This window comes from Dicentrarchus labrax, unplaced genomic scaffold (genome assembly GCF_905237075.1).
Source record: "Dicentrarchus labrax unplaced genomic scaffold, dlabrax2021, whole genome shotgun sequence".
NCBI classification, from domain to species: domain Eukaryota; kingdom Metazoa; phylum Chordata; class Actinopteri; family Moronidae; genus Dicentrarchus; species Dicentrarchus labrax.
Window position 1 is genome coordinate 21,878,782 of NW_026136714.1, and position 20,726 is coordinate 21,899,507.

General features: G+C 38.7%; 1 protein-coding gene across 1 annotated transcript; it reads right to left on the minus strand.

Moving 5' to 3' along the window:
• Nucleotides 1-1,253: 1,253 nt before the first annotated feature.
• Nucleotides 1,254-20,690, minus strand: LOC127376419 (solute carrier family 12 member 2-like). The gene is made up of 26 exons (XM_051423317.1): nt 19,724-20,690; nt 17,564-17,689; nt 17,374-17,449; nt 16,727-16,822; nt 16,317-16,456; nt 16,105-16,215; nt 15,107-15,215; nt 14,827-14,954; nt 13,302-13,386; nt 12,769-12,917; nt 9,977-10,084; nt 9,259-9,382; nt 9,031-9,132; nt 8,020-8,175; nt 7,421-7,520; nt 6,929-7,040; nt 6,696-6,836; nt 5,835-5,941; nt 5,362-5,441; nt 5,135-5,275; nt 4,651-4,764; nt 3,640-3,751; nt 3,423-3,509; nt 2,865-3,000; nt 2,696-2,763; nt 1,254-1,925 (listed from the first exon to the last, which is right to left on the minus strand). The coding sequence occupies exons 1-26, from the start codon at nt 20,195-20,197 to the stop codon at nt 1,790-1,792; spliced, it is 3,318 nt and encodes a 1,105-aa protein (XP_051279277.1). The 5' UTR covers nt 20,198-20,690; the 3' UTR covers nt 1,254-1,789.
• Between the last annotated feature and the right edge of the window lie 36 nt (nt 20,691-20,726).

The window sequence follows — 20,726 nt, forward strand, 5'->3', positions numbered from 1 at the left end:
AACCAAGAAAAAATAAAATTTTTTTAGCTCAAAAATATAAAAAAATATGGAATCTGGAAGTATAAATAAGGGTTTTTTTTTTTTATTTCTCCAAATTGGTAAAAAATTAAAATAAAAATAAATTTAAAAAAAAAAAAAAAAAATAATAAAAAAAAAAAAAAAAAAAGGTACAAAAGAAGTAGTCGATATTAAGTATGTTTGTAGTCTCTTATGTGTAAAGTCAAATATACCATCAGTAGCCAGGAAACACAGAAAAATATTTTTTACAAACCCCCAAAAAAAAAAAAAAAAAAATCTATAGGAAAAAAAAAAAAGCTTTTATTTTTGAATTTCCCCCCCTTCGTGAAAAAAAAAAAAATTAAAAAAAAATAATTTTTTATTTTAATAAAAAAAAAAAAAAAAAAAAATAAAAAAAATTAAAAAAAAAATAAAAAATAAAAAAAAATATTTATAAAAAAAAAAAAAAAAAAAAAATCTCCCCAACCAAAAAAATAAAAAAAAAAAAAAAAAAAAAAAAAAAAAAAAAAAAACAAAATAAAAAAAAAAAAAAAGAAAAAAAACCCACATCAACAAAACCAAACCCCCTATTTTAACCCACCTTCCAAAAAAAAAAAAAAAAAAAAACACAAAAATAAAAAAAAAAAAACAAAAAAAAAAAAAAATTTTACTAAATTTATATTTTTAATTTTAAAAAAAAAAAAAAAAAAAAAAAAAATAAAAAAAAAATAAAATTTTTTTAAATAAAAAAAAAAAAAAAATAAAAATTTAAAAAAAAAAAATTTTTTTTTTAAAAAAAAAAAATTTAAAAAAAAAATTATTTTTATATTTTTATTTTTAAAAACCAAAAAAAAAAAAACCCAGAGCAATAATGCATAAATACTCTGTCCTGCATGTAAATTTAGTTCACAGCATAATGTACTTGAAGTACCCAAATTTTAGAATAAGATATATATTATTTAATTGGATTATAAACAGTAATAATCTCAGTATTCTCTTTTAAATTTCTTCTTCTTTTATCTTATTGCTTTTTCTTAACAGATTGTATTTGTTGTAATTATATGAATTATTTCATCTTTTTTGTATGATTGGATATTATTAACTTTTATTGTTTTTACTGTTAAGCACTTTATAACTTTGTTTTGAAAGTGAAGTACATGTACATTCTATCACTGCATGAAGCTTATTTCATGTCTTATTTCACCCACAAATGTTCTAAAAACCCAGCCAGAAACAGAATTGAGAGAAACACATGGTTTAGTTAATATTTTAATAAAATAATGTACAAAATAATGTTACCAGAGATACAATGTCTTGATACCAAGTGAAAAAAAAATACTACTCCATAATCACAGGTCACCTGAATACCAACAAACATTCTGAAATCATGATTTTATAATTATAAATAAACAGAATAAGTTAATATTTACTGTAGTTACTCTCATTCACATAAAAACACACTGAAGCCACAGAATATACAACCTGTTATTGATGAAGGTAAAAGAAACAGCATTTTATATGTTGATTGGGTTAATTAATGTGTTAATGAGGTTTGACAGAAATTTACTAAAATTAGGTTAAATGGAAACACAAAATTAGACCTTTTCTTTTCACAGCAGGAGAGTTTCAGATCTGTGACTCAAAACTTTACTCATTATACTATTTCTGTTCTTGTGCAGCTGTAGGCGGTGTTACTGTAATAAATATACATGAAGACCAACACACAGCATGTATTTGTGTGTGGACGCTGTACATTTGTGTGTATATGTGTGTGGGTGTGTGGGTGTGTGTGTTAGGAATAGAAGGTGAGGACGCTCTGGTGGTTTCCTCGGACCAGCAGCAGAGGTGGGAGGTCTTTGGACAGAGTTTCCATCCAGCACATGTAGAGGGCACTCGACACTGTGCCCTTCCTGGCCAAAGGCAAACTCCTACCGACACAGAGAGAGATAGATTTATATGCATACTGAGGAGGGAATGAACATTCTTACAGAAAATACACAATTTACAAACTATTCATTATTATTATTATTTATGCTACCAGGAGTACTCACATTCAAACCAGTATACTGTGTCATACTTCACATGCTTCACAAATGAGGGAATAGGATTTGCTGCTTTTCCTTTTAATTATTTTAATAATTGTATGTAATAATTTTGAGATTTGGATGGTTGGATAAAACAGACACATTGAAACAGTCACTGTTTCTGTAGAATCAGAATCAGTCGATTAATGGAGAAAATAATCAGCAGATTGATCCATAATGGAAAAAATAATTAGTTGCAGTCCGATACAAAATAATTCAGAATGAGCTTAACTAATTACAACAGTGAAATCCTGATTTTACATTAATGCACGAGTAATAATAATCTATTAATATCACATATAATAGTATAACAGTCACAGGGGACATTGTCCTGCATTGAGTACTTGTACTTTAGGCACAGTTTCCTCATTATACTTACATACTTTTAGTAACATTTTCAATGCGTGACTTTTACTTGTAACAGAGTACTTTAACAGTGTTAAGTAAAAGTAAAAGACCTTAATACTGAGTGCTTTCCACCACTGGTGTCATGTGAACATGCATCCTCAACTCGAGTTATATAGTAACTAAAGCAAAACATAATGATGATAAACTATTTAATGATAGTCTTCATAATGGTATGAAGGTGAAATCTGACAAACTGTAGCTCTTACATGACGATGAGTTTTGCCGTGCTGGAGTGTTCCTTCAGCAGCTCGTTCAGTCTGATCTGACGGTTGGTCTGAAAGTCACACACATCATGTTGACATTAACTCTCCCTTGTTAAACAGCTCGAACAGTGGGATTGGTCAGTGTTGATATGTGTGCAGTGTGTGGGTGGACCTTGGCCTTGTAGAGCTCCAGTTCGTTGTCAGTGATCCTCCAGGGTTCCTGGGCCTTCAGCCTCTCTGCAGCTTCCTGCTCCATGTCGTCTTCCTTCAGCCTGTACGGCTCGATCAGCTCCTTAAAAGTCAGTTTACTGCAAAACCACACAGAGGCATCACTGTATTACAGCAATGGTATGAGTTTTGACCACTCAGCTGTAGCAGCTCCATCCTTTATCAGCTCTCATTTACAGCTTTTTGTAACATTTTAAACATTTTAAAGCCATTTGAATATGTCTTAAAGCCGCCATGTGTACGATTTGAAAAGGTCCAACGTTGACGAAACCTTGTGGTAGATTCAATGGATTATGTTGCCCATCATTCATCAGTGAAGCTGGAGAAACTTTAACAATCCAGTCTGTGACGGTGTTTTGTCAACCAGAATCTCTAGTTACCGGCGCTGCTGTAAATATCCTCATCATTTGTTATCTTATTTTACGTTGTCGACTCACTAAACAAAAAACGATACATTTCAGTGAACTAAAGGAGCTGAGAGAGACTCCATCAGAGGTCGTACTTGTGTTTCTTGGGCTTGGTGTTGATGTCTCCGAGGACGTGGATGTCAGAGAAGTCGATCCTAAACCTGCTGAGCAGCGTGGCCATCCTGATGGGACACACAGACCATAATGAACATACAGTGTGTGGAGAGCACTGTATATATGCAGGTTAGTTAGGATGAAAAACAGCAGTGAAGATTTTGTAGAGTTGTTAAGATCATAGTTCATATGACTCACGCTCGGCGGTCGTGGTCGATGCGGTTGATCTTCCCGCCGATGAAGACGCGGATCCTGCAGTCGCCCCACTTGCTCCTGTTAGTCAGCAGGAAAGGAATCAGCAGAGTCAGACCTGCAAAAACAAACACACACTTTGCTGATAAGTGTTTAGAGTTAGTTACTTCTGTGGGGATGTACTTTATAGTATTTTATTATTTAATATCCATATCCAAGAATATAACTACTTAAAGATATAATATGTAACATTCCCACATGAAAATGTCTATAAACACTAGGTCTATGTAATATAAATGATATATGTTAAAACCCAAAGAAATCAGTAAAATTATTCCGGTGCATTTCACCAGTCGCCTGTCGATGGTGTCATATCACCTTTGTACATGTATCAGCATTGTTGTCTGCCAAAAGCTATCATAAATTTACTTTTTATCCTGTGTTACCCTGAATGCTGAATGCTGAACAAATCCTAACCAAGAGAAGCTAACTGCAATGACGGCAATGGCGGTAAAGTCAACAACTCCCATGAATCCCCCGCTACTACTTCACAACGTCATCAAACTTTGTTATTGTTTGGATGAGAGAAACCCTCTAGTGGCAGAAACTGAAAAGCCTGTCATGTGACTTAAGATACACAAAAAATAAAACTGATCTAATTCATTATAGATCTCACAGAAATTAGCATAATTTTGTTGTTGAAGTTGCAGCTCAAGTTTTCCTATATTTTCATTTGACTTCAGAAGAGATGCATTCTCTGTGGCAAACATTATTACCAATCACAAAAAAAAAAGTGCATTTAGTTTGCGGTTGTTACTGGACGTGATAAATGGATAGCTGGCTGCTATTATCTATTATTATTAAAGTTATTAAAAAGTTCTATTATTTTTTAATTGATGAGCAAACTTAACCAACTGTAAACATGTGTCACGTATGCTTCAGCCTGATGAAGCTGTAAGTTTTAAGTCGGTGTGTAGTGAGTTTTCTTTGTTGTATCAGACATAAAAAAAAACTGACCTCCATCATCAAACAACCACCAGACGTCTATGGTTCCTTTGCCCTGTTTCTTCTTAAACTGCTGGCTGCTCTCCAGCAAACGCTGGTCCGTCAGACTCAGAGGAGACTTGGTCTCTGTAGCAGATAGCATCACATAACATTATATGACACAAGGTGAAGTTAAAGAAACACTTTGACACTGTGAAACCTCTTGTTCACTGTCAGGTAAGAAGATGGATGTCTGTCTGCCTGTCCAGAACTGAGATCAATCAAAGAGAAACTCTAAAAGTCTAACACCTCCAAGGCTGCCTGATTTACAGTAAATTTAATGGAGCTTGGCGGGCAGTTTGCCCCTGTTTCTAGTCTGACTGCTAAGCCAGGCTCTGGCAGAGATAAAGAGAGGGAGAGAGCAGGAAAAGTAATTCATGGTGTGAAGGCTGAGAAGAAGACGATTGTTCACGTCGATCTGTGCCACCATCACTAAACCTCCTTCGTCCTCCTTTACCTCTCATGATGAGCGGGCTGCTCTGGTTGCTGGTGGTTTTTGAAGGACAGGAGTCAGAGTCTGAGTCTTTAGCCATGGTGACAGAAACCACCACCTCCTTACTGCCAACTGGTGGCTTCTCGTGGGACGACAGCAGCTCGTCTACAGGAACAAACAAAGGGGAGATGGATACAGTCCATGCAGTGGGCAGAGGGAAAGATATTCAAAAAAAGATGGATGTAGTGTACCCTGTCCCGGGATGTGAGAGATATCCAGTCCCTCCTGCAGTCGGAGGATCGCCACTCCAAACTGCAGGTCAAAGGCGTCGCTGGAATAAAGAACAGATAATTCAGCTCTGAACTTCACTGTCCTGCACAAGAAATCTGCTTCATAGATATAATGTATATACATAACACAGTGTAAAATGATCACAAATTATAACAACATAAACGTCAACTTTTAGCACTTTGATAAACACCAATATATAGACATTTTAATTATTTTTTGGGGCGATTTTTGTTTTATAAAGACAGAGAATAAAAAAGCAACTACTAAAACAGATTGAAAGGCTAGTTATTTGAATTGTTTGATCACCTGAGTTGGAAATAAGCCACCACTGGAATCCAAATGTAGGTAAATGTGTTTCCCAAATGAAAAACATAAAAAATAGTACCACTGTAAAAGGTTAGCAGCTCTTTTTAAAAGACACGTCAGTCCTTACTGTATAGTGTTGATGTAAATCTCCACATCTCTCATGTCTCCATCACTCCAGTTGTTCTTGTAACCCATGACCAATGTGTTGGGCTTCAGACGACCCAAACCGACAGCCTGGAGAGCAGAGAACAGAGAGTGTGACAATGCATCTGTGGCAATATTAATTGTGACTTTAATGAGGGAGGTTTGGTATAAAATACAACCAATTATATTACCCACCAATAAAGAAACATAAGTAAGAAAAATCACACAATCAAAATATAATCGACAACATGGTATGAACTGAGTAAAGTCCCAGTGTGTAGGATTCAGTGGCATTTAGCAATGTAGTTGCAGATTACAACTAACTAATTACTGCTTGCTTTCCAAGCGCATAGGAGAACTTACAGTGGCTACAAACTTGTGAAAAACATGAACGGTCCTATCTAGTTGGTTTGTCTGTTCTGGGAATGAAAACACAATTATTCCTATATTCAGGTGATTATACTCTAATAAAAACATACCTATAAATATAATATTCCATTTCCACCAATAGATCCTCCTTAATGTTACACACTGGTCCTTTAAACAACCAAGATGCACAGAGGAAAATAAGATAATTCTGACACAGAGAGTTAGATTGTAATAGAAATTAGGTGTCTGTGTATGAGAAAGTATTAACATTCAGAAACTAAATAGGTCAGAAATTAATAGATCAAATAAGTTAAAAAATAAAAAGTTTTGAATAATTTGGTTCATGGATTCACCAATAATGAAATCAAGAACATAGCATGAGAACCCACTATCACTCCTGCACTGTGATCACTTTAAAAATCTTCACGTAATAGACCTGACCGCACAATGCCGGAGTTCGGCCATGTGTCCATACCTGCAGGAGGAACTGCGTCCCGTGCCTCAGGTTTTCAGAGAAAACAGTAGTGTAAAAGGCCTTGATGCGTTTTTTATTCAGCCAGCGCTGACAGCGGGCTCGATCCTGGCCCAACTCCTTAAAGTTTGGCCGACGGGACACCTGAACAGAAGAGAGACACAGCTGATGCCAGGAGAAAACAAAGGACACGATTTCTATCAAGCTCCAGTGGGTTTCATTTCATCTGTACGTACAGTCCTGATGTGACCGCAAACCATGAGGCCGACGTTCTTGGTGAAAGAATGAACCAGCTGAAGCAGAGCTGGGCGAGAGTTTGGATATCCAGCCAGCACCAAACACTGCGGCCTGCAAACATGGAATTCAATCGCTCAGACACTTCTTTAAACATCAAACTCAAGGAGTTTTAAAATGACTTTCAGCTTTGTTTTTCACATTTTGTATATTTGTACAAACGACAAATGGTGACCCATAACCTGGAAAAGCTATGGTTTACTGAGGAAGCTGGCTGCTATATTTGCATACAAAATCTGATGTATTCTGATGTATGAGGTCCTTTTACCTTTTTCTACAATATTATTTCCCTAATAGTTACTACAAGTTTTCCACTGGAAGCTTTTACGTTTTAAGTCCCATTAAACAACATCAATGGATACAGATTTTAACATGAGCAGTCTGAGTTTGTATGAAACCCAGAATCAAAGCCTAAGTCTGATCCTCAAGCTGACCTGAAGTTTTTAATGTGGTCCTCGACTCCAGTGAGGTTCAGACAGTGAGTGAGAGCCTGGTTGTAGATCAGAGCCTGAGTGGACGAACCCCAGTTCACATCTACAGGAAACAGCACACACAGCAGTTAGAGCAGAGTAGATTAGTAAATATAAGTGGAATGAGATGATGATGATGTTAAGTAGAATAAAAAAAAGCAGAGAACAGTATAGCAGGCCAGAGTAGAGTAGGTTTGAGCTGACCTTATTAAGAGGATCAGGTATCTGCCAATGTCAATGTCATTTTAAAAATGTAGAAAAAACTATATTTGACCTGATGTTACCTTACATAAACATGATTCCAACAAGTTCCACAGATTTGAATTATGGGATAAGGAGAGCGCTGATATTGGATCCCTATTAAAAAGGTCACAAGCCAAAAAGGTTGGAAACCACAGGGATAGATGTCCCTTAAATCCCCTAAATTCTTGTGCAAATTGTTGTCTTTGCACAGATTAGTGAGGAGCTTTTCCTATTGACTTCAATACAGTGTGACCTCTCTCGTGGTTGGTAGGTGATCCGTTTTATTAAAAAGATAAAATGTGAGATTATTATGTTCTCACCTGGTTTCTTGTAGCTGACGTAGATGTAGAGAGCGAGGACGATGAGCAGAGTGACCAGAGCTGCCCACCAGTTGATGACAAACATTACCACACAGCACAGGATCGCCCCAGCAAGAGACACCCACATGTTGTAGTACTTGAAGCTGGGGCGCCACCCTGTGATGAGAGACGAGAATGAAACAAAAGGAGCCACGCTCACATGACCGTGCAGTGTCAGATAACATTTTGTAAACTCGACAAAATGAATGAGGATAATCAGAGTTTTAGTTTTGCAAATGTTTCCCAAAGCATAAATGGAGGCAGAAATAATTTCACTGATTAAATTAAACACAATGTCTAGTTAGCCTTGCAAGCCTGTTCAAACTAGCCGTACAAATAAGCTGACAAGTAAGAAATCAATACTTTACTCATACTCATTTAATAAAACTTTAAAAAAAGACTCGTGCAGTTGTTGTCATTCTCTGAAGGCAAGACAACAGGCATCATGTTATCTTTAAGTAATCAGCAACCGTACAGTGCCACAAAGAAAATACATTTTTAATCTTCATTTTTACATTTTTTAAAGGTCCAGTGTGTAACATTTAGGATGATTTATTAGAAGAAATGGAATATAGTCTTCATAGGTATGTTTTCATTAGTCTATAATCACCTGAAAACAAGAATTGTTGTGTTTTCATTACCTAGATTGAGCTGTTTTTATCTACAGAGGGAGTGACTCCTCTTCTAGGCTGCCATGTTGAAATGTCATTGTTCTACAGTAGCCCAGAACGGACAAACCAGACCCTTTTTTGTGAGTTCCGCAGCCACTGTAGTTTAACCTACATGCTTGGAAGGTGAGCGGTATTTAGTTGGTTACAATACACCACTTCAATGCTAGATGCCACTAAATCCTACACACTGGTTCTTAAAAGGCAAAGTCAACTCTAACATCTCAAGAACTCAACTCAAGGCAAGTCCCACCGTACATTTAGACTAGTGTGACGCTGTAGAGTTCAGTTTGTCAGTATTTACCCGGAGAGTTGGCCAGGGAGGCGTGGAAGACAGAGAAGTTAATGAGAGCGTACGAGGCCAGGAAGAAGTTGGAGATGATGGGAGCAATAATGTTCAACTCCGCTGGCAAACAACAACAGAGAGGTTCAACATTCAAGACCAAATGCTTATGCAATATGTTATTCAGTTGTATCAGAGTAAAAAAGAAAGTTTGTGTTTGTGATGGAGCAGCAACACACAGCAGCCTACCGATGAGGATGAAGGCAAGGCCGATGCAGAAGGTCAGGACGTAACCCCGGAGAGGCTCGTTGTTCTTCCCATAACCCTTTGCAAACACACCCAGCCCTGGGTAGATGTTGTCCTTACACAGAGCCTAGAATCACAGCAACTTTTATTCATTTGTTCATTTCGTTTATGAAGCTGTTTGCAGAGAGAGATCTGACATTAAAATTACATTAAATTACAATACAAAAAAATACAAAAAATCTGTTGGATCGGGTTCAGGCCTGCATGGATCTGGCTCGGCATGACAATACAGGCCTATGTACTTCTAAAGCTGATTCTACATGATACACATTTTGAATGAAGTGAGAGTAAATCAAATCCTTGATCTTGGAAATTTACATTTGACAAAAAAAAAGAAGAAATCTTATATCAAGGTCCACTTACTAGCTTCTTCCTGCACTTACAACCACATTATGGTTGACATATGGTTCACTTCATCAGTTATAACAACCGAAGCCATCTCTGTGACGAGCGAGCAATTCAAAGCTATGAAAAAAGCTAGTAAGTAGAACTTGAGTTCAGGGTTTTTTGTATTTCTTTTTAGTCATTGTTTTGTTTTACCATTCACATTAATACACATTCATTACTCCTGATTATTGTCAAATATTCTAATTGTGTCTGTGTAAATGTTGGTTATCTAGTAATAAATAAGATCAAATAAAATGACATTTGTATTTCTGACCTGGAAGACCTTGGGCGCACTGACCAGCGAGGCCAGAGCCGAGGACAAAGTGGCTGAAAAAATCCCGGCAGAGATCAGAGGACCGAAGCCCGACACCAGACTCATCACCTGGACAACACACACATACACACCTTTAGGTTCACACAATCCATTTAAGGTTAGTAACAAGACTCAAGTAGCTTGTTTATGAGGTAGAGTTGTGAAGTCATTTTTCCATGTAGGAGGTTATGGGATTTTGGTTGCGTGTGTGGGTGTGAGCGGTTCAGATTCCCCTAATCCTTTGCAAATGCATAGCTGTAGGTCCAGCAATAGGCATATATATATATGTAGACACAGCGTTTTGGCCCATTCAGTCCAACATGGCGACGATGTTGATGTACGATCTGTGTGACCAGCAGCTCAGCCATATGCACACATAAACCACAGTGTCAAGTTCGAGTTCACCAAAATACAACCTACAGCTCTCCACCCCGTGTTTGCTGGTACAATCAGATACTGTGTGCAGTTTATACTATTGTTTTCCAATTCTTTCTGAGGATTAGTTTAGTGTCTGGGACAGAATGCGTCACAGTCTGCCTCATAGGGACGTGTGTGTTTTTGTTAAGTATCACAATCAGTCGCAGCCTTTCTCTAAAGGCAACAGCAATTCTTAGATTTTGAAAGTTGTGTGGTCTGAAGCAGGCTTTACTCAACCCACTGAGCTGAAACACATATAGCAGCATTATAAGCAACCCTATGTAGAGAGGGTATTTGGAGTGAGAAGCTAACCCAGTGCTATATAGTCTACTATAAGACACTGTATTTTCTTTTTTTAATTCATTAATCCTTGTTTGTTCAGGAAAATCATCTTATAACCAAATATTTTTACTACTTACTGAACTCTCAAACACCTTCAATACTGAGACAACATCTGCTTTTCTCTTTGACAAATTTTACTGAACAGAAAGTAAAATAAACTGTAATAAAACAAGAACAATTGTTTCTGACTGTAGCAATGGATGAAATTGTGTATCATGTCAGCGATATCAGTGTCAATGAGTGTGTGTGTGTGTGTGTGTGTGTGTGTGTGTGTGTGTGTGTGTGTGTGTGTGTGTGTGTGTGTGTGTGTGTGTGTGTGTGTGTGTACGTGTGTGTGTACTGTGTGTGTGTGTGTGTGTGTGTGTAGGTGGATGTTCTCAATGCTCTCATTCAGCTCTGGCTCCAGCCAGCGAGAACCTTGTGACTCAAAACAACAGTCACTATTATCACTGCTGCACTTTGTTTGGGAACAGCTCTGTCTCCACACACACACACACACACACACACACACACACACACACACACACACACACACACACACACACACACACAGTTGAGGCATCTACGACCGCATGCAGAGAAACAGGATCACGCCAGCAGTCTGACACGATTCACACTCGTGTTAAACAACCACAACTGACTTTGAAGGTGTTATTTGTAATTTGCTGTAATTTGACAGAGTTTCTTGTTTCTCTCTTAATAAACATACACCCAGTGAGCAGAAATGCTTGGTGTTCCATCAGTATGGCTCTGAACCAAATATACCTTGATATTAGATGTAAAAAACATTTTTTGAACTATATACAAATACTGCATGAAAGAACAAAAGGTTATTAAACATTAAGTATAAATAGTTTTGGGACAAACACTCACAAATAAAGAAAGGAAACAAGGAAATTGCTATGAGAAAAATTGCACTTGAAGGAATGAAACTGGATGATGTCTAAAGTGTCTTGTGTCCGCAGATAACAGCGCTTCAAAACAAACCTGTATACAGTTTGTGGCTTTAGTATTCAAAAGTGATATAAGGTAAACAATCTTATAGGCTGTATTAAGGCCAACACACCATCCATGTAACATAGTACAAGGGACACCCAAAGCAAAACACATACTAACTGTACACATCTGTTGTCAAGGTAAATTGACTGAATTTGTTAATTCAGGGGTAAATGTAATGAAATTCCTGCTTTTGTTGAGTTTTGATGTGTGTCAACGATGGGAAACAGGACAGTGTCGTACATGGCATAGTCGCCAACGTGTGGGCTTCCATAAAAAACAATAGCTGTGGGTGTTTTGATGCACGTCACACTCTGCCAGTGTGTGCTGGCCTTTATGTAACACAAATTCCTGAGCTTGAGTGCTTTGAGTGATATAAATACAATAAATGGCTTTACCTGATTGCTCATCATTCTCACATTACAAAATATAATTTCTCAAAATGTTATTTTGTCTTAAAGGTGGGGTCAGCCATTCTGGAAAAATGGGTTGCCAATGCAGTACTTGACGTCGGTATTTGACAACCTGAGAATGAGACTCATCAATCAACTATCTTTCTCTAGAATGGCTGACCCCACCTTTAATATCTTGTTATGAGGAGACTGTTGTGGCAAGATCATTGATATCATTTCAGTTCAATTTTTTTCATGTACTCATGGAAAAATAGTTAAATTACCCATCATGCCCTTACATTAAGGCCATGGTTGGTCTGCCATATGGGTATGATATTCATGACATCAATAGTGTCAATCTAAATCAATCTAAATGTTTTTACTTAATAAATGACTTAAATGACTAATAAGTTATCAAAGTTGGTCCAGTGTGTCTTATTTGACAAACCCCTAAACAATCAACTGGTAAAGTCCACACTGTGTATGACGGAACTACCCTGCTTGATTTAGTGTGCAATCAACAATCTTCCTATATATCAATGAAATCGGTTTTCCTAAAAAAATACCCCTGAGCTGAGTGTGTGTCTTTTTGGGCTGCAGTGTTACCTGGAAGTCGTTCATCAGGCCGTACTGACAGCCTCCCTCCTTGCAGATGGAGAAGTCATAGCCAAGCGTGCAGGCAGCGTCGGTACAGTTCACCGTGTCGCTTACTGTGTCGTTGTGGTCACCAGTGGCATCCCTGACAATGCAAGAGCCTGCAGGAGGAGAAAAACAATGCAAGCACGGGCATTATTTCTCACATTTTCTCATTTACATATTAACATATAAAACAGACTAAATATAATAATCCACAATTTAAAAATCTGATTTGGCAAGAGAAAACAAGTATTATTAGTGATATACAGTATCTAAGATCAGACTTTTTTGAGAATCACTGTCACTGTTACATCCTCACAGTGTTGCCTCAGTTTTCCATGGCAAAATTAGTGCAACAGATGAAGAGCTGCAGTCAACACCAGGTCTACATGAAACAGAATTTTAGAAGACAAGCTACAAATAGCTACACATCTAGGAAAAAAAGAAGCTACTGGCAGAGTTACTTACAAGTTGATACCTAAAACTCAGGTGTATAATATTACCTGCAGAGATGGCAACAGCCACGTAGGTGACTCCAGTGATGACGATGGCCAGCAGAGTACCTTTAGGGATTGCTGACTGTGGGTCCTAAAGATGGCGACAGGATGAGATTCAGGTTTACTGTTCATCTTTAGCCTTAAACAGCTTAAAAAGACAGATGCAGGAAATAGGAGCATTAAATACAACAGAAAGGATTTGACAAATTAAAAAGAGAGAAAAAATGATAAAAATTAAATATAGTTTTCTTTTAAAAGTTGTAAGTGAGTTGCACATTCTCAGCTCTACAGGAAGACTGTTCCAGGGTCTGGGGCTGATTGAACCAATAGCAACATCACTGTAGACTTTTGTCCTGGGCTGAGGAACGGTTAATGTTAGAGAGTCAGCAGTGATCTGACAGAAACCTCAACTGTAGACCACTATCACTACTATCAGTGATGTAGTTTGTAGTCTGGAGCAAGACCATGAAGTGATTTGAAAATTATGAAAAAATCATATTAAAATCAATTCTATATCTTACAAGCAGCTAGTGAAGAGGTTTTAGTATAGTAGTGATATGTGTACTTTGTTTTTTTGACCCATTCAGTTGACCCATAAGATGGAGTGACCTTCACATTATTCTTTAAGTGGTAAAAAAACAAGCATTTCTGAGTAATCACTGATTCCTGACATGTAATTTACAAGACTAGAGATATAGAGCTGTGTGTCATCTGCGTATGAATGAAAACAGATGTCATGTCTGTGGGTAATCTGGTCTGAACCTTGGGACACACACACACCGCTAGGGTGAGGGGGAGGCGGGACTAATCCTCTGGCCCTCAAACAGCCCCACTGGGGATACACCACAAGAGTCCAATGAGTCTAGAACTGTGGCAGAGAGCCCAAACCATACGTTTGCTCAAAGTTTTGAATCTGCTACACCTCTGTGATCACCTGTGTTTCTATCAAAATGTATTGCAAAAATGTATTTTAAATTTCAAGTTATTCTGAAAAATAAAATGTCAATCAATGCTTGTTTCCTTCCACCACCTTTATTAAATTCTTAGGAGTTGGTTCAAAATAAGCAATAGGTGGAACCAATTCACCGGTTGGAATAACAGAAGAGGAAGGTGCAACAAGCTGATGTAATTAAAAAAGCACCAGTCAAACCTCAAACAGTGAAAAACAATCCAGAAAACTCGATGGAAGGATGCTCCATGTATTAATGTCAGGAAGGTTACATCGGATCTCTGTGCAGTGATCATGGAGATATTATAAAGCCATGGACGTGATGAGGAGACTGTCAGAGGGGAAACAGCTGATCAGTCCTGTGAGTTAAATGTTTTGAGACATCGTCTTTCCTTCTTCCATTAAGCCCATTAATTCTTTAAAAAATCACTGAAGCAAGATCAGAGCTTCAACTGCTGAATGTCAGCATAGTTTTAATTTTTAAGTTTTTAGTGCTACACTAAATCTCTGTCAACCATCAATCACACTGAGTGTCAAACTCTAACATGCGCTTGATGTAAAATGCACAATGTAAAAACTCACAGTGAGGTCTCCGGAGATATTGGCTCCAGCCAGGATCCCAGTGGCTGCAGGGAAGAAAATGGCAAACACGGAGAAGAACGTCTCCTCCTCTCTGAAGTCTGGACCCAGGTTCTCTAAGAGGATGGCAGCTGAAGGAGGAGAGAGCCAAAATAGAATATATATATATAATATATTAAAATACAAATACTGCAAATGTTAGGTCTGGGACAAATTTGACGGATTGGATCATAGAATAGACCAAAAGTTTGGTTTGGATAAAACCAAGAGATTGCAGACTGACTGTGGTATCCAAAGAATCCTTTGGGCTCTTTGCTTTCTATTGCCATGAAGCTTCCTATGAAGTAGTTAGCGATGGCTCCCAGCAGGATCACCAGGAGGACAATCTGAGCCTGATGGACACAGAGACAGAGATAAAGAAAGAAATGGAGGGGTGGGTAAAACACCGTAATATTTTGATGTTCTCAGATCAAATTACCCCATTACCAGCAACAACATTAGCTGATTGCTTGAATCTGGGGAGACACTTTACACCTTTTCACAGGACACAGCTGTGCTTTGAGCTAAATGCTAACACCAGCATGCTAACATGCTCACAGTGACAGTGCTCACATGCTGATGATTAACAGGTATAATGTTTTCCTTTATCTTTATTTTGCTTGTTGGCATGCTAACATTTGCTAATTAGCGCAGAACACAAAGTACAGCTGGGGCTGATGGAAATTCATTATTTTTACAGGTATTTGGTCATAAATCAAAGTATTGGACAAATAGAAAATTTGCCCTGATGATGTTGTTTGATAAAAGGTCAAGAGATCAGCAAAGTAATTACAGTTCATATTGAGAGGAACATGAATGTAGGTATGATCATAACCATCCATCCAACAGATGTAAAGATATTTCAGTCTAGACCAAAGTGGTGGATCAACATTGTCTTCTCTAGAGCAATGCAGATTGTACTTTTCTCATCTATACGTTTACTCTTAAACTACATCGTGGATATGCCATGAGAAAAACCCACCCAGAACCTTGTTTTTCCACAAATATGTCCAAAGAAGTGGGGTGAATTTGATTTCAGTTTGACTTTGATGCATCTACATACTTTTCAGGAAAAAGATTTGCATGTTTTCTTCCTACCACTATGGCAGCTGTTAGCAGCTGTAATATCAACTGCGGGACCTCAACAGTTTACTATGAACATCATGTGTCAGTCTTTGACATGCCAGCAGAGGATTTTGGGTGTCCACTGTTTTCTGTGATATTGTGGATTCACAGTCCTACCTTGGCTTCCCACTCCATCCCAGCTACAGAGATTCCCAGCAGCAGGATGACAGTCAGAGTTCCGACGATACGGATGTCATTTAGCTCATCAGTCATCAGAGCGTCAACATCCTGCAGCCAACAACCAAAGCAAGAACAAGAGCCATATCAGAATCAGTGCTCGGTAGACAGACGGACGGATGTTTGAATGCTTATACCAAAGTATTTCTCACATTAAGCATCTCAACGACTGTCTCTGCGAAGCCTACAACGTACATGGCCACAGCCACGGCGTTGGCGAAGGCAAAGATGAGGCCGATGGAGCCTCCAAACTCTGGCCCCAAGCTCCTGGAGATTAGGTAGTACGCCCCTCCTGGACAGCAGTCATAATCAGTATTAATCACTGTTTCATCATGTGGTACTGGTTGACTTTAGGGATTTAGTGTCTTTCTCAGGGACACCTCTTAATGTCAGCTGTTAACTGCAAATACTTTCACAGCCAGTCATAATTCTTTTAAATTTCTGGGTTTTTTTGTTGAAACAAACCCTTAATATTGTCTGTTTCAGGGAAACTGGGAAATAAATATTTTCACTAATCAGAAAACATTTTCTAAATGAAAACTTGTGACAGTTTCTGTCTCACCTCCTCGTACGAAACCGTTGGTTGCTATAGCAGAGGTAGACAGACCAGTGATGGTGGTGACCAGGGTGGCCATCAGAATGATCGCAATGGTCAGTCCTATTACAAATGAAATTAACAAAACAAACAGCTTAGTTATAGATGATTTTAATGAGGTGACAGCTGGCCACTTTTATCAAACGTTTACTCAAACAGGAGAGAAATTTGTTGGGAACTATTTTCATTGGCGGATTAATCCACATTTGTGCTCTAGAGAGTATTTGGGGCAGCAGGGCGGTGCATGTGTGAGTCAAAACGAACTACTATGTGTGTTCATAAAGGAATATGTCACCCAATGTGACAGTGTGGCTCACTGATGTGTTTTTAATAGTTTTTTTTAACAATGGAGCTCTATGGCACAGAGGAGTAAGATATATCAGGCTTTGAATTCACACACAATACTTGTTAGTACGACACATTCATTGTTGGTCTGCACATGGGATTTGTTGATGAAGAAGTCTTAAGGATAGAGCCTATGTACTGCTTTAAAAATAATACATCCACTGAGAAAAGCTTTTCTCTGATTAGTTGTTCTGGAGGCAGGAAGCCCCCTCAAGGAGATTGAGCTCACACTCTAAAAGTAAAGTCAAACTGGATTTATTTGTACCGACCTATTCCAGCCTGTCCGACAATCCAGGACATTCGGATGAAGAGCATCACACCCCAGATATTCAGCATGCAGCGGACCTGTAACATAACGCATCTTATAAGTACCAGGTTGTAGGCGCACAATGTGTAATATATTTGATGAGATCATATCAAACATCACATTGAGACACAGAGGAATGAACTTTAACTAACCAAGACTCCTTTGATCCAACCAAACTTGATAGTTCCTCCTTTCGCCTCCTTTGCCGCCAAGGCCGCAGCCGCCTCCTCAGCTGCTGATGGCTCCTCTCCATTGGCCAGACCATCCTCAAACGGCTCCTGACAACCAATCACAGCCAAGATGGAAAAGAGTGAAAGACAAAGAAATGGACAGGTGAGTAACAGAGAAAATTTACCAGAGCCGAAACGCAAAGTAAATTTGTTGATCAACGGAAAATCAATAGACTGTATCAGGTTTCAATATCAGTTTTCTAAATTGTTTGATTTTATTTAGTTAATAAAACAAAAGTCACAAATATTTTACATTGGAACATTTGCTTTGGTAACTTGTGATCAGCATTTGCTGTTTTCAACTCTTTAAAAAGTGTTGCTTTTCATAAATTCATTTACTTTACATTAATTTAATATAGTGGTGTATTTGCAGATTACAACCCCTTCGCCTCACCCTCTCCTTCCAAACGTGTAGGAGAAACTACCGTGGCCATGTAACTTACAAAAAACATGAAGGCGGTCTGTGGCATCTGTAGATAAAAACGACTCATTCTAAGGTAACAAAAACATGATCCTTATTTTCTGGTGGTTATACACTGAAATAAAATCTATAATTTTATAAAGAGAAATCTTCCTTCAACTCAACCAGCCCTGATTATTAATTTGTTTGAAGACAAAACTCTTAACTTTTTCAGAACTGGTTATAGTGACTCCCTGCACAGAAATATTGTGGCACATATAAAATGTGTAAGTAAGAACACATTAGTGCTCCTCATGCCAACCACACAGTCGTGTTTCATTTATACTATACTGGAATCGAGGCCTCAGTAAGTTGTCTGTGACATTTATATGTTGATTTTGGCACCTTGAAAAGAGGAAAATGTAAGCTCTTAAACTATATGATGTCCTGAAAATGTCTGTGTGCTATTTCAACGAGAGCTCAAACGTCATGCAACGTCCTGCTGTCAAAATACTGTATCAGTGTACAATGTACATCTATGTTACAGCTACCTTGTATCTGAGGAGTGGGAGCATGGCAGGGGATGCCTACAGGGTCATGAGAGGCAGCATTGTGTGTGTGTGTGTGTGTGTGTGTGTGTTTTGCGGTCATGCCTCCAGTGATGTCACTGAGCCCACTCAGGGTCTCTCAGATGGGAGTGAAGGGAATGTTTTCTCTTCAGATAAAGTGACTTCTGTCAGGTGGACAAGAAGGAAATGATGACTGCATATTAAGTGCAATCTTCTCTGGTCTTTAAATTAGGGCAACATACAACCCAAATGAAAACTGAGAAAATAAGCAGAATTAATTTGATTTACAGTCCAAAATATTACAGCTCTCTCACTATAATATTCCTGCATGTGTTTATGTGACATATTCTAAATCCTACACACTGGCCCTTTAGAGATCCCTACCAGACATGTATTAAGACATACAAATAGTCTGCTTGTAACAATAATGTGTATTTGGCATGTTTTTTCCACAAAAAAATCTTTCAAAAAAGACATTTCATACCAGAATCTATGAATATCTCAATTTTCAAAAGTTCAAAGTTTTCCTGCTGAACACAAGATGTCTCCTACTTCACTGTAAAGTCCATTCCCAGTGTCTGTGCACTGGCTGCTTCAAGTTTCTACATCACACAGTATAAGTTTCATACTGGACCCAGATGGACTTCCAAACTATTTGTAATGTTTTAAATCATGCTCGTAGGCCCTGTCCCTTAGAATCAGACTTTCAATGAGCTCAGAGAAACTTTCAGCAGATGAATGTGAAAACATCCTTCTAGTGTCAAACTCTGCACATAATCATTCTGCACAGTGAAGATCAAACATCACACTGTAGGAACAATTAGATAAAGTGATTTTTGATTTGATCTGATGTTTTTTATCATCAATGTTAGTAAAGTATGCTACTTATGAACGTACCAATAATACTCACTTGCTAATAATAATACTTAAGTAGACTTTTTAATTGAGTGACCTTTAATTTTAAGTAAAAAGTAAATAGAACTCTTGTTCCACTTTTGCTTGCTTGTGAGATCCTATTATCCAAAATCGTCCCATTGGAACAAGTTGCTTTTGCTGTGCAATCTAGAGATGTTAAGTGATGGACTTAATGAAAACAGGGGTTATTGTCGTTACTTTATCGAGTTCATCGTGCAGCTCCGACAGCGAAGGTCTGGAAAGCTTCTCCCCGAAGGGCGCAGCAGTCTGCCGGTAGAAGTCGATGTTGGGCACAGCGTCTATGGTATTGTGTCCGAAGGTCCTCATGTAGTAGGTGTTGGAGTGGGAGTCGGAGATGTGCGTGTGCCCTGTGCCCGTTGAATGGAGGCTGACTGAGTCGCTCCTCGCCGTGTCCGGCTCGTAGGACACATCAGGCGGGAGGCCGATGTCCATCGCGCTGCCCAGCGCGCCCGAATCCAAGAACCCCACCACCCTGAACCGACCCTTAGACTCATCAGGGTGCTTGGATCCGTCGGTGGAAGCCGGGGCAGGAGCAGGGGCCGGGGCCGCGGTTGGTGTGGGTGCTGCAGATGATGCCTCTGTCACCACATCCACCTGGAAGCGGCTCTGAGCAGAGCCACCGCTCTTCAAGGACGGTTTCTGTCCCGACATGTCCGCCCGGTTTGACGATAAAACCCGTCCAAAGTGTCACCAATGCACCGAGAGACAAACTGTTACCGTGAAATAAACACCTGCTCCAAAACCACGGGGAGGTCCAGGTAACAACGCCGCAGCATTTAGTACCAAACAGTTGGAGTGGAGACACTCTGCCGCAGAGACTCAGGGAAATAAGTCATGAAACTGAAGTCCAAATGAGACATTTAGATTCAAAAGTTACACACCAACAGTCATTCACTCCTCTGCTGTCCTCTTGCAAACTCTGCTTACTGGATGCGCCAGGACGCACGGCAAAGATCTGTGCGTAATGTGCGTAAAGGACACCAGCTCTCTCTCACTTTCACTCTGTCTCTCTCCGTCTGTGTCTCTTTCTCCCTCTCTATCTGTCCATCCATCCACGAGTATCGTCCTCTCAGATGGCGACTCAAACGGTTTATTGTCATCTAACTCTTTCTCTCTCCTCCTCTCTCTGGACTCTCGAGACATCCCAGCCGGTATCATAGCGGCGAGGAGGAGGAAGGAG

Excerpts from the sequence above, each read along its gene's own strand:
- LOC127376419 (XM_051423317.1), bottom strand. The coding sequence starts at position 20,197 with ATGTCGGGACAGAAACCGTCCTTGAAGAGCGGTGGCTCTGCTCAGAGC. Across the intron at positions 14,955-15,106 it reads AGGATTCTTTGGATACCACA|CTGCCATCCTCTTAGAGAAC; the intron begins GTCAGTCTGCAA and ends CTCCTCCTTCAG. Across the intron at positions 5,442-5,834 it reads ATTTACATCAACACTATACA|CGACGCCTTTGACCTGCAGT; the intron begins GTAAGGACTGAC and ends TCTTTATTCCAG.